Below are 17,997 nucleotides of genomic sequence, written 5' to 3' on the forward strand. Positions count from 1 at the left end.
TCATCTTCTACTTTTCCTCTTTTATTCCTTGGTTCATAGAATTCTGTAATCTCTCAAGAAGCATGATTATCTGAGTCACAGTCCTTTTGGCTTGTTGGTATAGTTGAGAAGAGCACCTCATAGCTAGTTCCATCTGTGTCCTTTCTACTTTCAAGCTTGCCAGCTTGTTGCTTTCTTGTAGGACTTACTGAAGGCAATAAGAAGTAACCAACACCTTTCATCGCCCTGATATTTTCATACCAAGTTCTCTAAAGCATTGGCCTCATTAGTTAGGTGGTCTCAGTTCCAAGACAATAGGCTACAGTTTAACCAAACAATGAGGAGTGCCAACTTCTGTTAGGGGATGAAGCAGCTTTCACTACCTTGCACCCTTCCTTTACTAAACAAGTTTTACATTTTAGGTCTGTCACTTGTATCACTCTTTTTCCTGGCACTAATTTCTGAATTAGTTTACATTAAGCTGTAAGCCACAGAAATCCAAATATGCAAAAAAAGTAATTTATTGGCTTATATAAGTGGAAGGTCTTTGTCTCTGAATTGTGTGTTGATGGGCTGTCTTCACGTGGAAGCAAAGATTGGCCCAGGTAGCACCAGGTATAGCATAAGGCCAATGTATATAAGGGGGCATAATGACATATAAAGATAGGCACGTAAAAACACTTATCTTAATTTTCCAAGCACATTTTTTCTGGGAAAAGATAAATACCTTTCATCATATGATTATGTGAAGCAACTGAAATAGGAGTACAGAGAGACTTGGATGGTCTGCTTGACAGTTGTTGGTGTCAAATCTCCATTCATAATATGAAAAAGTAATAAAAAAAATATTTCTCAGAAACAATCAAATGGCCCTTATACCTGGAATATCAGACAGAAAAAAGACCTTCCATCTTCTAATGTCTATATCTGCCTCCTTCTTAGTCAGGAGAGCTTAGGACATCTTAATTGATTCTGGATTATATGTTAAAGGGGAGGGAGTAGTTATCACTGAAAGCAGAGTTCTTTTACCAAAAGAAGAGGAGAATTGAATGGATGCTGTGGCAGGTAAATACAACTGATTCTACCACTAACTTAACTCACAGCTCTTGTATTTTACTAGTTGTATGTCTTTGGGAAAGTTATATAATCTCTCAAACCTTAATTTCATTATTGGGAAATGGGGAAACAGTAGCACCACCTAAGTTTAGAGTTATTGAGAAGATCAAATTAGATTATGCATAAAAGTGCTAAGCACAGTGTTTGGCACATAGGCCTCCATATAATGGTAGTTCTAACACCACCGCCACCACCACTATCATCATCGTTAACATCATTGTGATTAGCAGTAGTAGCAATAGCATCCTCCACTCATTGTGTCCTCATCTCCTCCCCTACTACCCAATTTTAGGCCCTCATCAACGCTCCACTGACTTTTTGCAGAACTTTATCATCTCATCCTCCATTTTGCAAACAGTGATCTTTCAAGATACAAATTTGATCCCACTACCCCCTTGCTTAAAATGCTCCATTGACTCTTCTTGTTGGCAGAATAAAATTCAGATTATATTACATATACTATTTTTGTGGAGTTCCATTTCTTTATTTTCTGTGGATTTTATGAGAAGTAGCATTTTTCTTGGTTAATGGTACTGCATAATTTCAAATTCCACATAATATTCAGATGTAATATATTTAGATGGTAGCAGGTATAATATTAATGGTTGGTGAGTAATGCGTATGAAGTCGCAGGCTTTGGATGGTTGGTAGGTGTCTTTTTTGGTTTTGTTTTATTTTCATTTAATCAAGTTTCAAGTCAGTTTAAATAGTTTGACTTATAGATTTATAGCTTGAATTTTAAAGAATGAAGAATAGGGATACAGGAAGGGAATATGATAGAATGGTAACAGTTTTATTGGAAGGCCAGAAAACTAGGTCAAGAAGACAAGGAGAATGTGTATGTGTTAGCCTAGATGTTCTTGTGAAGGATTTCCTCAAGAAAGGATTGCCCATGTATTGAGTATCGTGTATGTTTACGTCGTCCATGTATTGAGTATTGTGCATGTTTACATCCAGTTGCATCAAACAACATTCCTCCTCATTTCCCTATGCAACTGATTGATTGAAATTGATAGTGGAATGCTTACTTGGAAGCCAGGGATGAATGATTGCTATGTGAATAGTCATAAGCTGTTAGCAAAAGAGAGAAAATGTGTAGTTATCTATCCACTGCCTGTCACTTTCTCTCTATCCCTAACCACCAGTATGACCTTCCCAGTCCTTGATTTTTTCTTATAGGACTGATTTCTTTCTACCATTCCTTTTTTTTTTTGAAGTGCAAATTTACCCCACATATCTAGATAGTGCTTTAAGATTAACTTGAGATAGTTGTTTCTAATTCTATAATGTGGACTTGTTACCTTAACAGTGAATAGTCTGTACCAGTGATACTGGTATAGTGTCTGATTTTGAATAAGTACAGATAAGTACTGAAATTGAGAGTAAGTATTCAGAAACTCTTTTAGCAGTTTGTCAGTGCCTCAATATTTGTTACTGCATTTTACAAAAGTGACAGTCAACAGTTGATTGGAAATTAAAACCAAAACCAATAACTACAACAAAAACCCTGGTCCTTAGCTAGAATTACTTTGAAATGCTCTGATCTGTGTTGTTATGACATTGTGATCCCTAGATTTTTAAGCATTCTGACAGCATAGCACCTGACATTATCCAGGTAGTTTAAGGTTCTAGATAAAATAGCAGGTGGAAAGTGAAAATATGCCACAGTGCTGCACAGGTAATGTCCGGATTATTAATGTAAAGTTAGTAGTTATTTGAATTTAAAAATTAATTGTATATAGAAATTTACATGTGGATTTAGGGATAACTTTAGTGAAAAAATTTAAAGGTAATGTATAGAAAGTTGGTGAAAATTGGCTTACTGTGAATTTGAAATACACTTTTTAAAGATATGTTTTTAAAAAATCAAGGAGAGATACTCAGCAGGCAGTAGAATTTAGAGATTGAATAGAGCTGGAAGAGTCAGCAAAGGAAACTGAGAAAACAGCTGCCAAAAAGTAGGAGGAGTAGAAACAAAGGTAAGGATGGGAGGTGTCCATTGGGTTTACATAGCATTAAGAGTGTGCTGGTGAATGTTTAACAACTGGCTGTGGGGGAAGAGGTGGGAGGCAGGGGAGGGATGCTCTGATTTTTAGCTTTTCCTGATTTCTGTGGTGTAAATATTCCACTATGGCTAATTTAAAGCTATCAAACATTAGCTAATCTCAATCTGCAACCAGATTGCAGATTTTCTGAAAATGTAATAATCTGTTTTTGTTCAATATTCAGACTGGCTCCAACACACCACTGATTGGAGACCTTGACAAAAATAGTGTCAGTGAAGTAGTGGGGTTAGAAGACAAGCTGAAGGATATCCAGTAGATAAATGTTCTATGGATGTTAAAGTGATTATTTTGAAGAGAGTGGTAAGAAAGGACGTATTTAATATAGCATGAAAAAGTTATGCTTTAGGCTTGGGGTGATGGGCAGTTTCTCTTCCTATAACATAATATTTTTAAAAGGCTACAGTTTATTTTTTACTATATGGAGAACATAATCATTTAATAACCACTTGTGTTTATATGTACCTGCTAAGAATGAAACATAGTTCCTTGTCTTAACCTTTTTAATCTAAGTCAGAATTCATACAGAATAAATTTATAGAGGAAGTAACTTTTTACAGAGGACACAAAGTATAAATTTTGAGCTGATAGATAAAATTTTATAGCCAAAGAGTTTTGTGATCATTACAGAATATACACAATATCTAATGATATTTTACACAAAAGCCCTGATTTGTATAAATGAGAAAATTAGTTGAAAATTTTGATGTGAAAAAAAATGTAATCGGGTTTATATATAAACATAGAAATATTAGAAAATGTTATGCTTCTGTTTTAATGTGAATTCATGTACTAATCAGTTAATACCATCTTTTTGTAACAAGTATCTTTAATGATTTGTTTTTATTTTGCTTTATTTGTTGAAGGATTACTCAGCAATAATTTTAACCATTCTTCTTGAATTAATGTCTGCATTAGTAGGTAACCTGTTATACTGTGGTACTGTGACTTTTTAAAAATAGTATCTAGCCCATAAACGGCCATTCCTTTGGTTTTGCCAAAGAGCTTTTGTGATTTCTGCATTGCACCAGAAATGAACAAATGTAGGTGATAAAATTGTAGTTAACATGTTGGTTACATTCTGTTTTGTTCCTGTGGGCAGGCAGGTTGGCATAATGAGAAAATCGTGGGCTTTTGCTTCAGTTAGATTTGAGTTAAGCTCTGGCTTCAACATTTTCTAGCTGTTAGCCTTGCTTTCTGTTAATTCACTTGTAAAATGGGGATAATAATATTGCCCTTCAGCGTGGTTGGGAGAATTATATGAAGTAATGTAGTCAAAAGACCTTAAAGTAGAGTCAGGCACGTAGTAAAGTCTTAATTAAGCCATTTCTTCAGGTAGGTGTCTCAGAATAAAATGAAGAGTCATCCTGGGAAACAAAATATACCTGTTTTTTTACTATTAAAAGCAGGTACACCTGTGACTGGAGAATGAATACTCTGCAAAGAAGTATTAATATTTTAAGATACCTGATTAATTAAGCATATTCTTATGTACAAACCCAAATAATTTGTGACAATTAGTAAATTCGTTCTTAATGATCCTTGCATTTCAAATCATGGGGCTGTAAAACATTGTAATCAATTATCTTGTAAAGATGAATTTTGAAACTCATGATCTGGTCTAATAGGAACATTTTATTACAAGGCAAATGAAACTCATGTAGTAGTCTTTGATTAATTTTATCATATGGACTTGTATCACTTTAATTTTTTAGATGTTTTCACAGTTTTATCTATTTTGTGATGAATTTTTCTGTCATTTTTTTGCTAATTTTCTTTTTTTTTCCTCCTATTTAATATTAAATGTTACCAATTTCCATTTATGCTTTTGTTTTGTTTCATCTTTCCCCTTCAGGTCATTAAAAAAAAGAAAAAAATAGTGATGCATTTTATTCTCCTTCCTATACAGAAGAGTGTCTCAGTATATTCCTATTAGAGTGACTGTAGACCTGGCCCCTGGTGCCAATTAGTATTTTGGTGGCTTGGGATGATCATGCCTCCTCACGAAAGGTGGCAGAGAGCCACTAGATTCAGAATTGAATGATGCAGAATTGAGGAATGATGCAGATTCAGAACTGAATGATGCAGAGTTGAGGAGCTTTCTGTTTGACTTTTGGGCTATTTCTTAATTTATTTAAAATCACCATTCCAGAATTTAGTGATTGAGCATATTTTTTTATTTATTTAATAGATTAGTTCAGTTTCAAAATATTTACTTTATATCTGACATCATTACTTAACTACCTAAGATAAAAGGTATTAGGTTTAAGGAAATCCAAGAACGATGAAACCTTTAAGGACCTTCCTTGGCTTACTGTTATTTTATTTTGGAATTAAATGGATGTATATGAAAACTATGTGGTTTTTTTGTTTGGTTTTTTTGTTTTTTTTTGCGGTACGCGGGCCTCTCACTGTCGTGGCCTCTCCCGTTGCGGAGCACAGGCTCAGTGGCCATGGCTTACGGGCCCAGCTGCTCCGTGGCATGTGGGATCCTCCCGGACCGGGGCATGAACCCGTGTCCCCTGTATTGGCAGGTGGACTCTCAACCACTGTGCCACGAGGGAAGCCCGAAAACTATGTTCTTTTAAAAGCACAATTTATCTTCTGCCTCATCGAGTTTATTTTTTTTAAGGTGTTCTTATTTAAAAAGCAGTTTCCTTTATAGATTCTTCTCTCACTATATTGCCTCAGCATAATAATGCAAATGAAGTATATTCTTTAGTAGTAAAATTAATTGTTTTATTCTGTAATCTAATGTACATCTTCAGTTAAAATAGATTAGGGAATCTTTACCTTTTTTCTTCTTTTAGAAGAACTGAAATCAAATTCTCCCACACCTACCAAGCCTAATTGAAGCCTTCATTCCGTATATATGGTTATTCAACTGCCATTTGTAGTCCAGGATACTCAGTTACTCTCACGATGACTTAAGTTATTTGTATTTCCTGATCATCATAGATTTTGGTGTCCCTAACTGGAATAATTTTGAAAAATTGATCCCTAAACACAGATCTAAAAAGCTTACTCCCCGAATATCTATTCAAACCTTGTCAGGAAATAAAATACCTTCATATTTGATTTATTTTGGAAGCTGAAAAATTTCTTCAATTCAATATATAAAGGACTTTACCTCTCTCTATTAAATAAACCCCACAATACCTGTATGTTACGACTACTGTGGGGACTATTGATAATGTGTATAAAGTGCTAGTGTGGGGTACCTAATACATAGCAGATTGTCAGCAAGAGACGGCTGCTGCCTTTATTCTCTAATAATGACTGGAACAAATGCCAAAACATGCTTTCTGCTGAAAATGCTCATTTGTGTCCACTTTTCTTCTCTCTAAAGAAAAAATTAATATTGACTACAGTGATTTAAAAATAAGATATTTGTGTTATATTTATAAAGCCCATCTTGGGAAAAAGTGATTTTGTAAAAATGTCTCTGTAGATGGTCTTGGCTATTATTTGAGATCTTGCATATTTGAAAATTTTTTATTCTTTGTCACAATTAATGGGTGGTTTGGCTGAATATAGAATTGTACTTAGAAAATAATTTTCCTTTAATTTCAAAGACAGTTAAAGTCTGTTAGATTGCTTTCTAGCTTCCAGTGGTTCCATTGAGAAGTTTCTTTTCATTTTGAGCCTTGATCTTTAGTCTTGACTTGCTTTGTCGTTCAGGAACTTTTAAAGGTCTTCTCTTTATTCCTATTGATCTAAACATTTTATCTGGTACCTTTTTTCCTCCAGTGGATGTTTGGAAATGTATGGAGACAGTTTGAGTAGTCACAGTGACTAGGAATCCTGAGGGAGAATGCTTTAGGATTTAGTATCTGAAGGTCAAAGAAGTTAATTTTCTTGCAAATACAGGAAACATTCTCACCCAGAATGTCAGTAGTGCCCCTGTTAAGAAGTATTGTGACCGTGGGAAAATGTAAGATTAATCCTGATCTGCATATTGATTATAGTGTATGACAAGAGAAACAAGATGTGTACACCAAAGACCAGTCAATATTATTGGTAATAGTGTTATAGACATGCTGTGTGAAACAATGGAGGAAGAAAGAGTAAGTGACACAGTACAAACTGAAGTAGAATAAAAATCATTATGTGAAATATAACCATCAGATTATGAGTATATATTTACCATGTTACTGATTTTGATTTCTAGTTGGACATTATCTGCACTATTTTGCTTAGTCATATCTTTGACACTTTTTTCTATATTTCCAAGTAGTACCTGTTCTTAATTACTTTGATAGGTCTATAGTAAATATCTAATTGTAATCCAAACACTTGGCAATTCCAGATCCAGAAAGATTTGAGAAATATTTTTTTTTGCAAAGACTAGAACTTGACTGACAATGATAGCTATACATTTTAAATGGGACTGAGATTCAGAAAGGACTTGAGCAAGGGTTGTACTTGTACAGTTTTATAGCAGCTTCTGTGTTATCAGGTTGCAGTTCTATTTCATTACTGGCTTGGGAAATGAATTACCAGAATAGCATATATAGATTGGCTATGTTATAACAGTGCAAATATTCAGTGACAAAGACAACTTGTTTTTGAATTATCCACCATTTATTCATGGTTCATATCATGGCTTTACTTCACTAATGTGGCTAACCAGGCAAACTGTACATTAGAAATACAGGACTCTAACAAAGTAAAGAGGGATTAAGATAATGAGGTGGGAAGATAGTGGAAGATGTTAAAATAGTAGTTTGATAATTAAGTATTAATACAGAGTCTTCATTTTAATATGCATATGATATACTTTTACTTTTCAGAACCTAAATCACAGCCACAGCAGCTTCATCAAGGACAACACAGATTGTCAAATACTGAGCAAAATGGAGTAAAAGATAATAATCAACCAAGATATCTTCCTCGAAATGATACCAGACAGCCAAGGAATGAAAAACCTCCTCGTTTTCAAAGAGACATCCAAAATTCAAAGTCAGTTTTAGAAGGCAGTGGATTACCTAGAAACAGAGGTTCTGAAAGACCAAGTACTTCTTCAGGATCTGAAGTATGGGCTGAAGAGAGAATCAAGTGTGATAGACCATATTCTAGATATGATAGAACTAAAGATACTTCATACCCTTTAAGTTCCCAGCACAATGATGCTGCATTTAAAAAAAGGGATAACTCTATGCAAAGCAAATCAGGAAAAGTTCCGTCCTATGCAGAGGCAAAAGAAAATCCACTTCCTCAAGAATCCATAGATTATAATAATCAAAAACGTGGGAAAAGAGAAAGCCAAACAGCAAATCCTGATCATTTTTATGATAGGAAATCACGAACAATAAATAATGAAGCTTTTAGTGGTGTAAAAATTGAAAAACATTTTAATGTAAATGCTGATTACCAGAATCCTGTCCGAACAAATAGTTTCATTGGTGTTCCAAATGGAGAGACAGAAATGCCACTGAAGGGAAGGCGAGTAGGACCTATTAAGCCAGCAGGACCCATCACAGCTACACCCTATGATGATAAAATATTTTACAATAGTGGGCCCAAAAGAAGATCTGGGCCAATTAAACCAGAAAAAGTACTTGAATCATCTATTCCTATGGAGTATGCAAAACTGTGGAAACCTGGAGATGAATGTTTAGCACTTTATTGGGAAGACAACAAGGTATGCATGTTATAAAGTTATTAAATACTAATAGTACTGAATGTAACAGGCTAGTGAGACCATAGAAAGCCATTACTTTGGGACTGAGTTGTGTTCTATGATTGTACTAGTTTGTAAAGTCTTTGAATAGATGTATACATATATAACTTATCAAAGGGAAAACAAAATATTTAATATTTTTTATGGAGGCTTAGGAGTCCCATAGGATTTGGTTATGTTAGGTTTGATTTTCACCCACATATCAGAAAAGTATTGTAAAAGTGATTAAGTGAAGTTGATGAGTTACTTCAGTTATCATCAACTGAACTATTAATATTTTCTTTCTAGTAAAATTATACTGATTCACAAGGGAGAAAATCAGTTGAATGACACAAATTCTGCAGATTTCATTTAATTTAAAGATAAATACACAGTCAGCCTACTTTAAAAAATTAAGAGCAGGAAGGTTAATTATTTAGCTAATAATAAATAATCTAAGAAACAAATCATTTAAACAATCTTCAGTTCTACATTATATTCTGGCTAAAAGGGAAAGAGGGAAATCGTGAAAAAAAAAAAAAAAGATGATGAGGTTGAGAAGGAATACAGTGCATCAGATAAAAGAGCCTGGCTGAGAGGGAGAGGACCAACACAGTGCAAACAGGAAGGGGAAGAGGACAGAGGGACCCTCAGAGAGAAGGGCCTTTGTACGTGTTTCCCCTTCTGCCCAACATGCTCTTCCACCAACTACTCTTCTGATCCTTGAGGACTTGGCTCAGATACTTTCTACAAGAAGCCCTTCTTTTCTGCCCCCTCATCCCTTCTACATTATTGTCTTTCTCAATCAGTGCCTTGTTCACTTTCTAAAACTTATTACAGTTTCTAAGTATTTTTGGTTTTGGTTCCTGCATTGATAACTCTTTCCCCTACCATGATTTTAAGTTCCTTGAAGGCAGGACCATGTATCTCTAGTTTTTCCTCTATTGCCCTGTTCCTCTCATAGTGTAGGGATTTCATAATTATTTGTTGACTTTGTTAACTAGTTCATTCTCAAGGGGGCACTTACACAGGAAAAAAGTCGAGTAGTTAGGGGACTGGAGATATTAGCAAGGTAATAAAAACAGAGGTGAGTTATAGTGTGAGGGACCTAGGTGGATGTGAGGATCAAGTCAAAAAATATTTGAAATAAATATTTCATATGTAGAGTAGTTTCAGTTGATAAGGGTGTGCCTGGAGTGGTGGAAGTAAAGTTAACTGAAAATTTCAAGGAACTGAAATTCAGGCTAGGAAGTGTGGTTGGATCTTTTAAAAGATGCTGTAGGGTTTGGGATCAGGAGGTGTTATCTAATGATAGCAGCAAGGAGGGGTCCAGGTACAACTAGATGGCATAGTCTTTTAAGGTTTTGGTATGAATGTGAGATAACATTTGTCTAGAAGCAGCATCTCTACTGTCAAGTTTTTATTCAAGGCTAAAAGCAGAGGAGGAGACAGCACTAGCTGTGTCTTTTCTTTTTTTCAAGAAAAGCAAAAGCCTTCCCAGAAATACCAACAGACAAATTTCATTGGTTGGAACTGTTTCACTTGGCTTCTCCTTGGCTATTAGGGAGACTTGGAAAGCAAGTACAGGCGTTCTTCACTATCTAGACTCTTACTCTTGCAGCTGAGACCACTCACTTTCCAAAATACAACAACTGTTTGATTTGGCTAGTGAGGGGTTACTTATGCTTAACTGTTTCTCCATTATGGTAGAGGCAAGAAGTAGTTGGAAATCAGTGTTAGTTTATAGAACTGACATTGTCTACCTTAAAGGGAGGGTTCACTTCTGTCAGATGCTTCTGTGAAAGGTTAAGATGAGGATGGAAATTTTAGTTTGCATTGGACAGTGTGGAGTTGATGGTGACCTTGACGAGCAGAGGAAGTAAATGATTAATAATTAATCATTAATAATGTTTGAAAGGCTTGGTAAAAGACTCAGGCTTTCCATTGAAATCCCATAAGGATTGTGCCCTAGTAGTAAGTGCAAAATACAAACAAGCCAGTACAATGCCTAAAATCAGCCCTTTACATGATTAAGGATATCTCCTTGTACTCTATCTGCCTGCCCCCCAAAATATAATCCTCTTTTGGGGAAAAGTAACATTTTCTATACAGATCCTCTTCATAGTATTTCATCTACAATGTCTGGCATCCTATAAAAAATTATGAGGCATGGTTAAAAATACAAAGAGAGAGAGAGAGAGAGAATATGAAAGACCAGAAACAAATAAAGCAACAGAGAATAACAGACCTAAGATATTTAGATATTACACTTAGACAAGTTCTTCAACAAATATTGAGTATTCAACAGACCATAATTGAGTAGCTGCTAAGCGTTAGGTGCTTGGGATATATCAGATAGTTTTGTCTGTGCTGTTACCCAAATGCCTTCAAATACCTGATGAGATTGTTATTAAAGCTTTACTTTCAATTGTAATTTTCTCAGAAAATCAATGATACTGAATTCATCTATTGCCTCTACTGAATATATTCAAAGTAATGTCATATAGCTTCTGAAAGATAGTGCCTAATATTTCCCAAAATGTTTTGAGCTTTTAGAGTATTCTTAGAATAATTGGATGATTGTCTAAGATGACTACTTTGAATTTACGTGGATGTATACATTCAGTTTAGAGTGAAGGACTGTAGGCTCTGTATAGATGCACCTTTAAGCAAATAAGATAAATATTCACTCTCTGAAAGAGATGGCATTAGTTATCTTCTGAAACCACCTAATTTAAGAGATAACTTTTAAGTGTTTTTTCAAGAATAGGCAACTTTCCAATTTTCTAGCCAGAGACTAAGGTAAAGATTTAAGGAAAGCATTGCCTATAACTGTCATTAAGAAAGCATAATCTTAATTGCATTGTAATGATGTTCTGGAAATAATCAGTTAGTATCATTTAAAATATTCCTCATGATATCTTGCCTTCTCTTAAGCTTTACTTCCATAGAAGGATTTGAGCATTTGGGACAATGCTTTTTCTCCCTGTATGTCTGCCATAACTAGTTCAGCTCTTTCAACTGGGGTATTGTAACAGCCTCCAAATTGGTCTCCTTGCCTTAAATCTTATTCCTCTTAAACTTGTCACTGAAACTGCCAACACTGTGATCTTGGTCTTAGAGCATATGTCATTCTTCCTAGTTAAAATCTTTCACTTGTAGTCTCTAGCATGCATATAGAGCCTCTATCAGCTGGTCCTTACCTTCTTGTCCTGTTGGTTGACCCATCATGCCATAGTTAATTTAAAACTGCTTGTTGTTTCCTATACTTTTTTTCATGTTTCATGTCTCTGTAACTTTCCCTGGAACACCCTCCTCAGTTCTTAACTTGGCTAAATACTCTTCATCCTTGAAGACCGTATCCATTGTCATCTGCCCCAGGAAGCTTTTCCTGAACTCCTCAGCTTTATTAAGTGCCATATCACTACACCTTTATTGCAGTACTTTCCACATTATATAGAATTCATTTTTCACATGTAGTTCCTGAAAGGATGCCAAGTTATTTGTTTTCCTAGGATGTATTATGACTGGCTGTCATTGTTGAACTTACCTGTTGAACTTACCTGAACTGACATTAATTATCTAAGAAGCTTACACCTGAAGCATGGGTCCAGAAATACAGCAAGTTACAGAACACAGAAGCGTAAGGCTAAGAAATAAAGGAGGAAGGGAGAGATGTGAATGTATATTAAGAACTCTAAGATAAGGAAAATTCTAGCATGGTATCTCGAAATTTGCTAGCATCCAGATCTGGAAAGGAAAATATGATGGATTAACTTAATAACTTTTGTAGTATGAAGTATACTAGTTAATCAGTGAAAACAGGGACTTCCCTGGCGGTCCAGTGGTTAAGACTTTGCCTTCAAATGCAAGGGGTGAGGGTTTGATCCTTGGTCGGGGAGCTAAGATCCCACATGCCTTTGGGCCATAAAACCAAAAAATATAAAACAGAAGCAATATTGTAACAAATTCAATAAAGACTTAAAAAAAAGCATCACTTATTTAAAAAAAAAACTCAGTGAAAGCACGTTCTTTCCTGGTATACCCAGAGTAACTGCTATTTTAGAAGATTAAGAATAAGAATTTTTGTTGTGTTTAGTATTTTTTGATTCTGGTGAGCCTATTAATGTTACTGAACTCAGGCTTTTCTGTTCATAGCTTGAAAGCCAAATCTCGAGAGACAAGTGTTGAGTAAAAGGAAAGATGGCTTTATTGAGGAAGCTGGCAGTCCTGGGAAGAAGATGGACTCGTGTCCCAAAAAACTAACTCCCCATTGCTGATCAGGGGGCAAGAGCTTTTAAAGTGGACTTTCAGGGATGTACGTGTGGAGGGAGGGGTTGGTGGAGGGGAACTACATGCAGAACAGTAGTCAGCTCCAGCAATCATCTTGAAATTGGTCATGCAGTGATCTGATCAGCATCATATGATTGTTTTAAGTACAAGTAATCTTCAACTCCAGCGTCGGTGTGTTCCCATTTTCTTGAGGCCAGTTCTTGGAATTGTGTAAGATGGAACAGCTTATGTCATGGCTAGTCATCATGTGGTTAACTTTTTCTTTTTTTTTTTTTTTTTTTTTTTTTGCGGTACGTGGGCCTCTCACTGTTGTGGCCTCTCCCGTTGCGGAGCACAGGCTCCGGACGCGCAGGCTCAGCGGCCATGGCTCACGGGCCCAGCCGTTCCGCGGCATGTGGGATCTTCCTGGACCGGGGCACGAACCCATGTCCCCTGCATCAGCAGGCGGACTCTCAACCACTGCGCCACCAGGGAAGCCTGTGGTTAACTTTTTCTAACTGGTGGGGGTTTCAGTATCTGCAAAACAGCTCAAAGGATACAGCTCAGAATATTTATCTATAGCCCTGGAGGAGAAACTAAATTTGACTTTGCTTAATGGCTAAACTATCAATATTATTTTTTTGTCTTGCTTGACTGTTTTCCTTTGTTTCTGCATCTCACTTCTCTGATTAAATTTATTCTTTGGCTAAAGTTTTTCTACAGACAAGGGGCAGGTGGAGGGCATGGAGGGAGAGGGGTGTTTGTCCTGGGAAGGTCCTATAGGGTCCTGTTATATTAAGGGTTACTGTTCGAGTGTTATATTAGAGCATCCAACTGCCCTAGTTTGAAGAAAACATTTCTTAAGAGTAAATAAGAGTTTTATGAGTTTTTCGTTTCCATATCGTATTCACTAAGCAACGTTCAGATGTATAATTTGAGTCCTGAATGGGTTGACCTATAGTGGAGGGAATACTCCAATCAGTTGACCTACTCCCAGTTACCTCAACAGATAAATTTAAAAATTGTAGTTGTTACGTAAATTCAGTTCCTAGTGAGTTTGTTAATGTGTGTTGCTTCCAAGAGCCAAGGAACACTGGGTAAACAGATGAAATAAAAGTGTCCAGTCTTACAATGTCTCAAATCCTATAAATCCTGGGTATAAGTAATGTGCTTACTTTTTACCTGAAAACACTCCTTCACCACAGCTGCCTGTATGACTGCAACAATGAGCCTTTTTCTTTGTTTTTTTTTTGTCATATATTTCTGTTTTTTAAATACATTGCTCCATACTTAAATATTCTGATTAGTACATAAGAATCATCTTACCAGTGTTAGTCAAAGGGCTTCAATGGCTAACAACAAAACATAACACTAGTTCTTTTTACAGCCATTAGCATGTGAATGTTCTTCTCTATTGACCCTCTTAGTTCTGAAATCTTACTACTGCTCAGTGTACGTATATCAGAACTCACATGGCTGAGAGAATTTCTCTCTTTTTCTTAGCCAATTTATGATTATCCAAAGGTAAGCTTTCTTTCTTAAAAATATTATTCTCTTAAAAATTATTTTCTTTAAAATATTGTATATTTTAAAGTTGCTAAGAGTGTAAATCTTAAAAGTTCTCATAAGAAAAAAAATGTAACTCTGTGGTGATGGATGCTAACTAGACTGATTGTGGTAATCATTTCACAATATATACATATATCAGATCATTATGTTGTCCACTTAAAACTAATACAATGATATATGTCAATTATGTCTCAATAAAAATTGATTTAAAAAATGAGCTTTCAAAAAATACAAATATTGTAACATTTTGAGTATTTACATTTCCATCATGTATCACCCTTTGTAGACAATATTGATTGTCATATTTAAAATTCCTTTTTGTCTCCTCAGTTTTACCGAGCAGAAGTTGAAGCTCTTCATTCTTCAGGTATGACAGCAGTTGTTAAATTCATTGATTATGGAAACTATGAAGAGGTGCTACTAAGCAACATCAGGCCCATTCAGACAGAGGCATGGGTACGTGATCCAAATTCTGTACAAAGGCATAAGCTGTTTTGAAGGAAATACATAGCTCTAAAAGATTAGTCATAGTAATACGAAATTTGCCAGTGGAAAAATATTTTGAATTTGCTTAAAACCAGCTACTCCTAAAGTAAGATTTTAATTTAATAATTACACTGAACTACAGTAAAAATGAATGCATTGCAGTTGATTCTCTTGTATAATGCTTTGTTATATTATGCTTTGGAAATAGGTGCCCTTATTTATAAGTTGGCCAAAAAATGTGTATATGTTTTTATGGGTTCTTATGCATATTTTGTTCTTTCCGAGTTTGTTACTTTAAATTTGACTAAATTATGTCCAGCAGTTGTCAAATTTAAGTCTCTGTTGGATACATGTATATTCTTTATTATTTTAGTTACATGTAAAATTAAGAAAAACACTTTAAATTATATATGAACTCATACTCCATTTACTACACGTATATTTATATATGTATATGTGCAGATTAAATTTAAATATCTGTTTAATAATTATTTGATTAATTTTGTTGCCAAATGTTATGTCAAAGCTGTGATGATTTTGTTGATGTAATTTAGACTGTATTGGCCTCATGGAGTCCATTTTATACAGGACTTATGTGACTTTACATAGATAGATTCTCAGTTACATTTAGGCAAAAACAGGAGGACAAGGCATATTAGAATTTGTTTCATAAAGTTTTTTTCAAAATTTATTTCCTTTCTGTAATTTGTGGATACCTGTTAATAAACTTATCACTAGAAGCCTAATTTGTTGCTGTTTCCCTAAAATGTAAAAATATACTAGAAAACTATATCATCTAGACAGTAGCCTTCATCATTGAAGCGTACATTCTCATGAGCTGCTTTTAGTTTAGTTTAGCTTTGGTCTTTCTAGATTTCTCTGTCATGACCTCTGTGTCACTGCTCCCTCTCGCCTCCCCAAAAAAGATAAATAACACAACAACAAAAAGCCTAGTAGCAGCAATCATATTTGGGTCCATAGATCTTTATTCTTTACCTTTTTATTCTAGAAAAATGATCATTTTCTAGGTAGCTTATTGTTTCATATTTTACAGTACAACATTCATACGTTTAAGAGATCCTTTCCTTCACTCTCATCCTCTAAAGTTTAGCTGCTTTTTCCCTAAAAGACTGAAATACCATCAATGTCTAATTTATATCTTTTCTTAGAGAAACTTGATGTAACTATATCTTTTGCCCTTTTGATTCCCATGTGATGGCTATTTTTATTCTCTTTTCATTTATTCTCTTTTTCATTAATACATCTTAATGTAGTTTTGATGGTAAAAGTATTTATTGAGTCTTTATTTGTAGAAGTTGAACCCTAGTTTGCTATTCATCATGTGATCCCAGTGTTTTTGGCCATTACAGTCAGAGTCAAAATAAAATGTTTACATTTAGTGTTTTTTTAGGAAATTTAATAAAAGATTAATTTTATTCTTTTCTCCCTAAAGAAAAATTTAAGTTTCTTTACTTTGTTTCTTCTCTACTTCCTCTTTCTGTTCCAGAGTGGACATAACTTATGAGCACATTTCTCATTCCTCACTGTAGCTTTTCCATTCAGAGGTGTTTGGTACTGAAGTGATCATTTTCTTTGTACAGTCAGTGACTTTTCCTTTTTTCCCCTTAATAGTCCTCGTTGCTTTATTATTGATTTTAGGTCTTTGTAAACTTAGCTGGACAATAAATTTATCACGTGACAGCCCATGTAGTGATTCTGAACCACAGCAGTACTTTCATATCCCTGCCTACTTGTGAATACTCTTCTAGGCTTTATTGTGCTATTTTTTTTTTTTTTTTTTTTACCTATTTACTTTTTCTGCAGTCAACTTAAAAATCTTTCATAAGATACGTGAAATATTTTTCAGGTAGAAGCAGGATAGTATTACTAAATCTTTTGGAGATTCTGGTATTTCTTTTCTCCTATTTACAAGTAACCAAGTGATTGTTGATGTTTTATGATTTTGCATAAATTAATACAGCAAATATTTTTGGATCATGAACAGTGTTATTGAGGATAAGATCATCCTTTCTTCCTTATCTGTGTGAATAATTGACTTAGTTGTAGAAGCAGCTCCTTCTTGATAAATAGAAGCCACCAGCTTAACGTATCTTAACCCATCTCCTTTTTTTTTTTTTTTTTGCGGTCCGTGACCCTCTCACCGTTTTGGCCTCTCCCATTGCGGAGCACAGGCTCCGGACGCACAGGCTCAGCGGCCATGGCTCACGGGCTCAGCCGCTCCGCGGCATGTGGGATCGTCCCGGACTGGGGCACGAACCCGCGTCCCCCGCATCGGCAGGCGGACTCTCAACCACTGCGCCACCAGGGAAGCCCACGCATCTCCATTTAAAAAAAAATACATATGTGCGCATATACATAAAAAGCCTCTGAAGAAAAACAATCTATGTGGCTGTCAGTACATTTAACATAGAATTAGTGTAGAGTTCTCTTATCCTCTGAGAGTGCTGATGTTGGGGTCTATGAGCACTTTTTCTTTTTGTAACTTGGGAATTGTAACAAGTTTTAAGTTAATCCAAGCAAAACATTCACTATACCAATAAGAAGGTAACTCTAATTGATAAGTCATACTAGAAAAATTAAAGAGCTGCAAAGGTATAGCAAGGTGTTAGAAGCCTTAGCACAATTATTCACTCACACTATGGACTGTGTAATTTTTAATTTTTTTCAACTCTTGCACTACATATGTACATTACTGTTTTTAATTATGAAATGATTTTGTATATTTTATTAAGGTTTATGTTAGTTATTGGCACAAGATTCTGGAAAACCTCTTTTTTTCCTAAATGTAGCAATGATCATTCATTGAAATTTTTTTAATAGTTTGCAGGA

The 17,997-nt window shown here is 35.1% G+C and overlaps 1 protein-coding gene across 1 annotated transcript in view; it reads left to right on the top strand.

Annotated features, from left to right (window-relative positions):
* Positions 1-17,997, top strand: part of TDRD3 (tudor domain containing 3) — a 198,325-nt gene that overhangs the window by 142,426 nt on the left and 37,902 nt on the right. Inside the window, exons 11-12 of the mRNA XM_082859705.1 lie at positions 7,952-8,802; positions 14,992-15,117. Coding sequence (XP_082715831.1) covers positions 7,952-8,802; positions 14,992-15,117 — 977 coding nt within the window. The remainder of the gene's footprint in view (positions 1-7,951; positions 8,803-14,991; positions 15,118-17,997) is intronic.

This window comes from Leucopleurus acutus (assembly GCF_964270905.1).
Source record: "Leucopleurus acutus genome assembly, chromosome: 18".
Classification (NCBI taxonomy): domain Eukaryota; kingdom Metazoa; phylum Chordata; class Mammalia; order Artiodactyla; family Delphinidae; genus Leucopleurus; species Leucopleurus acutus.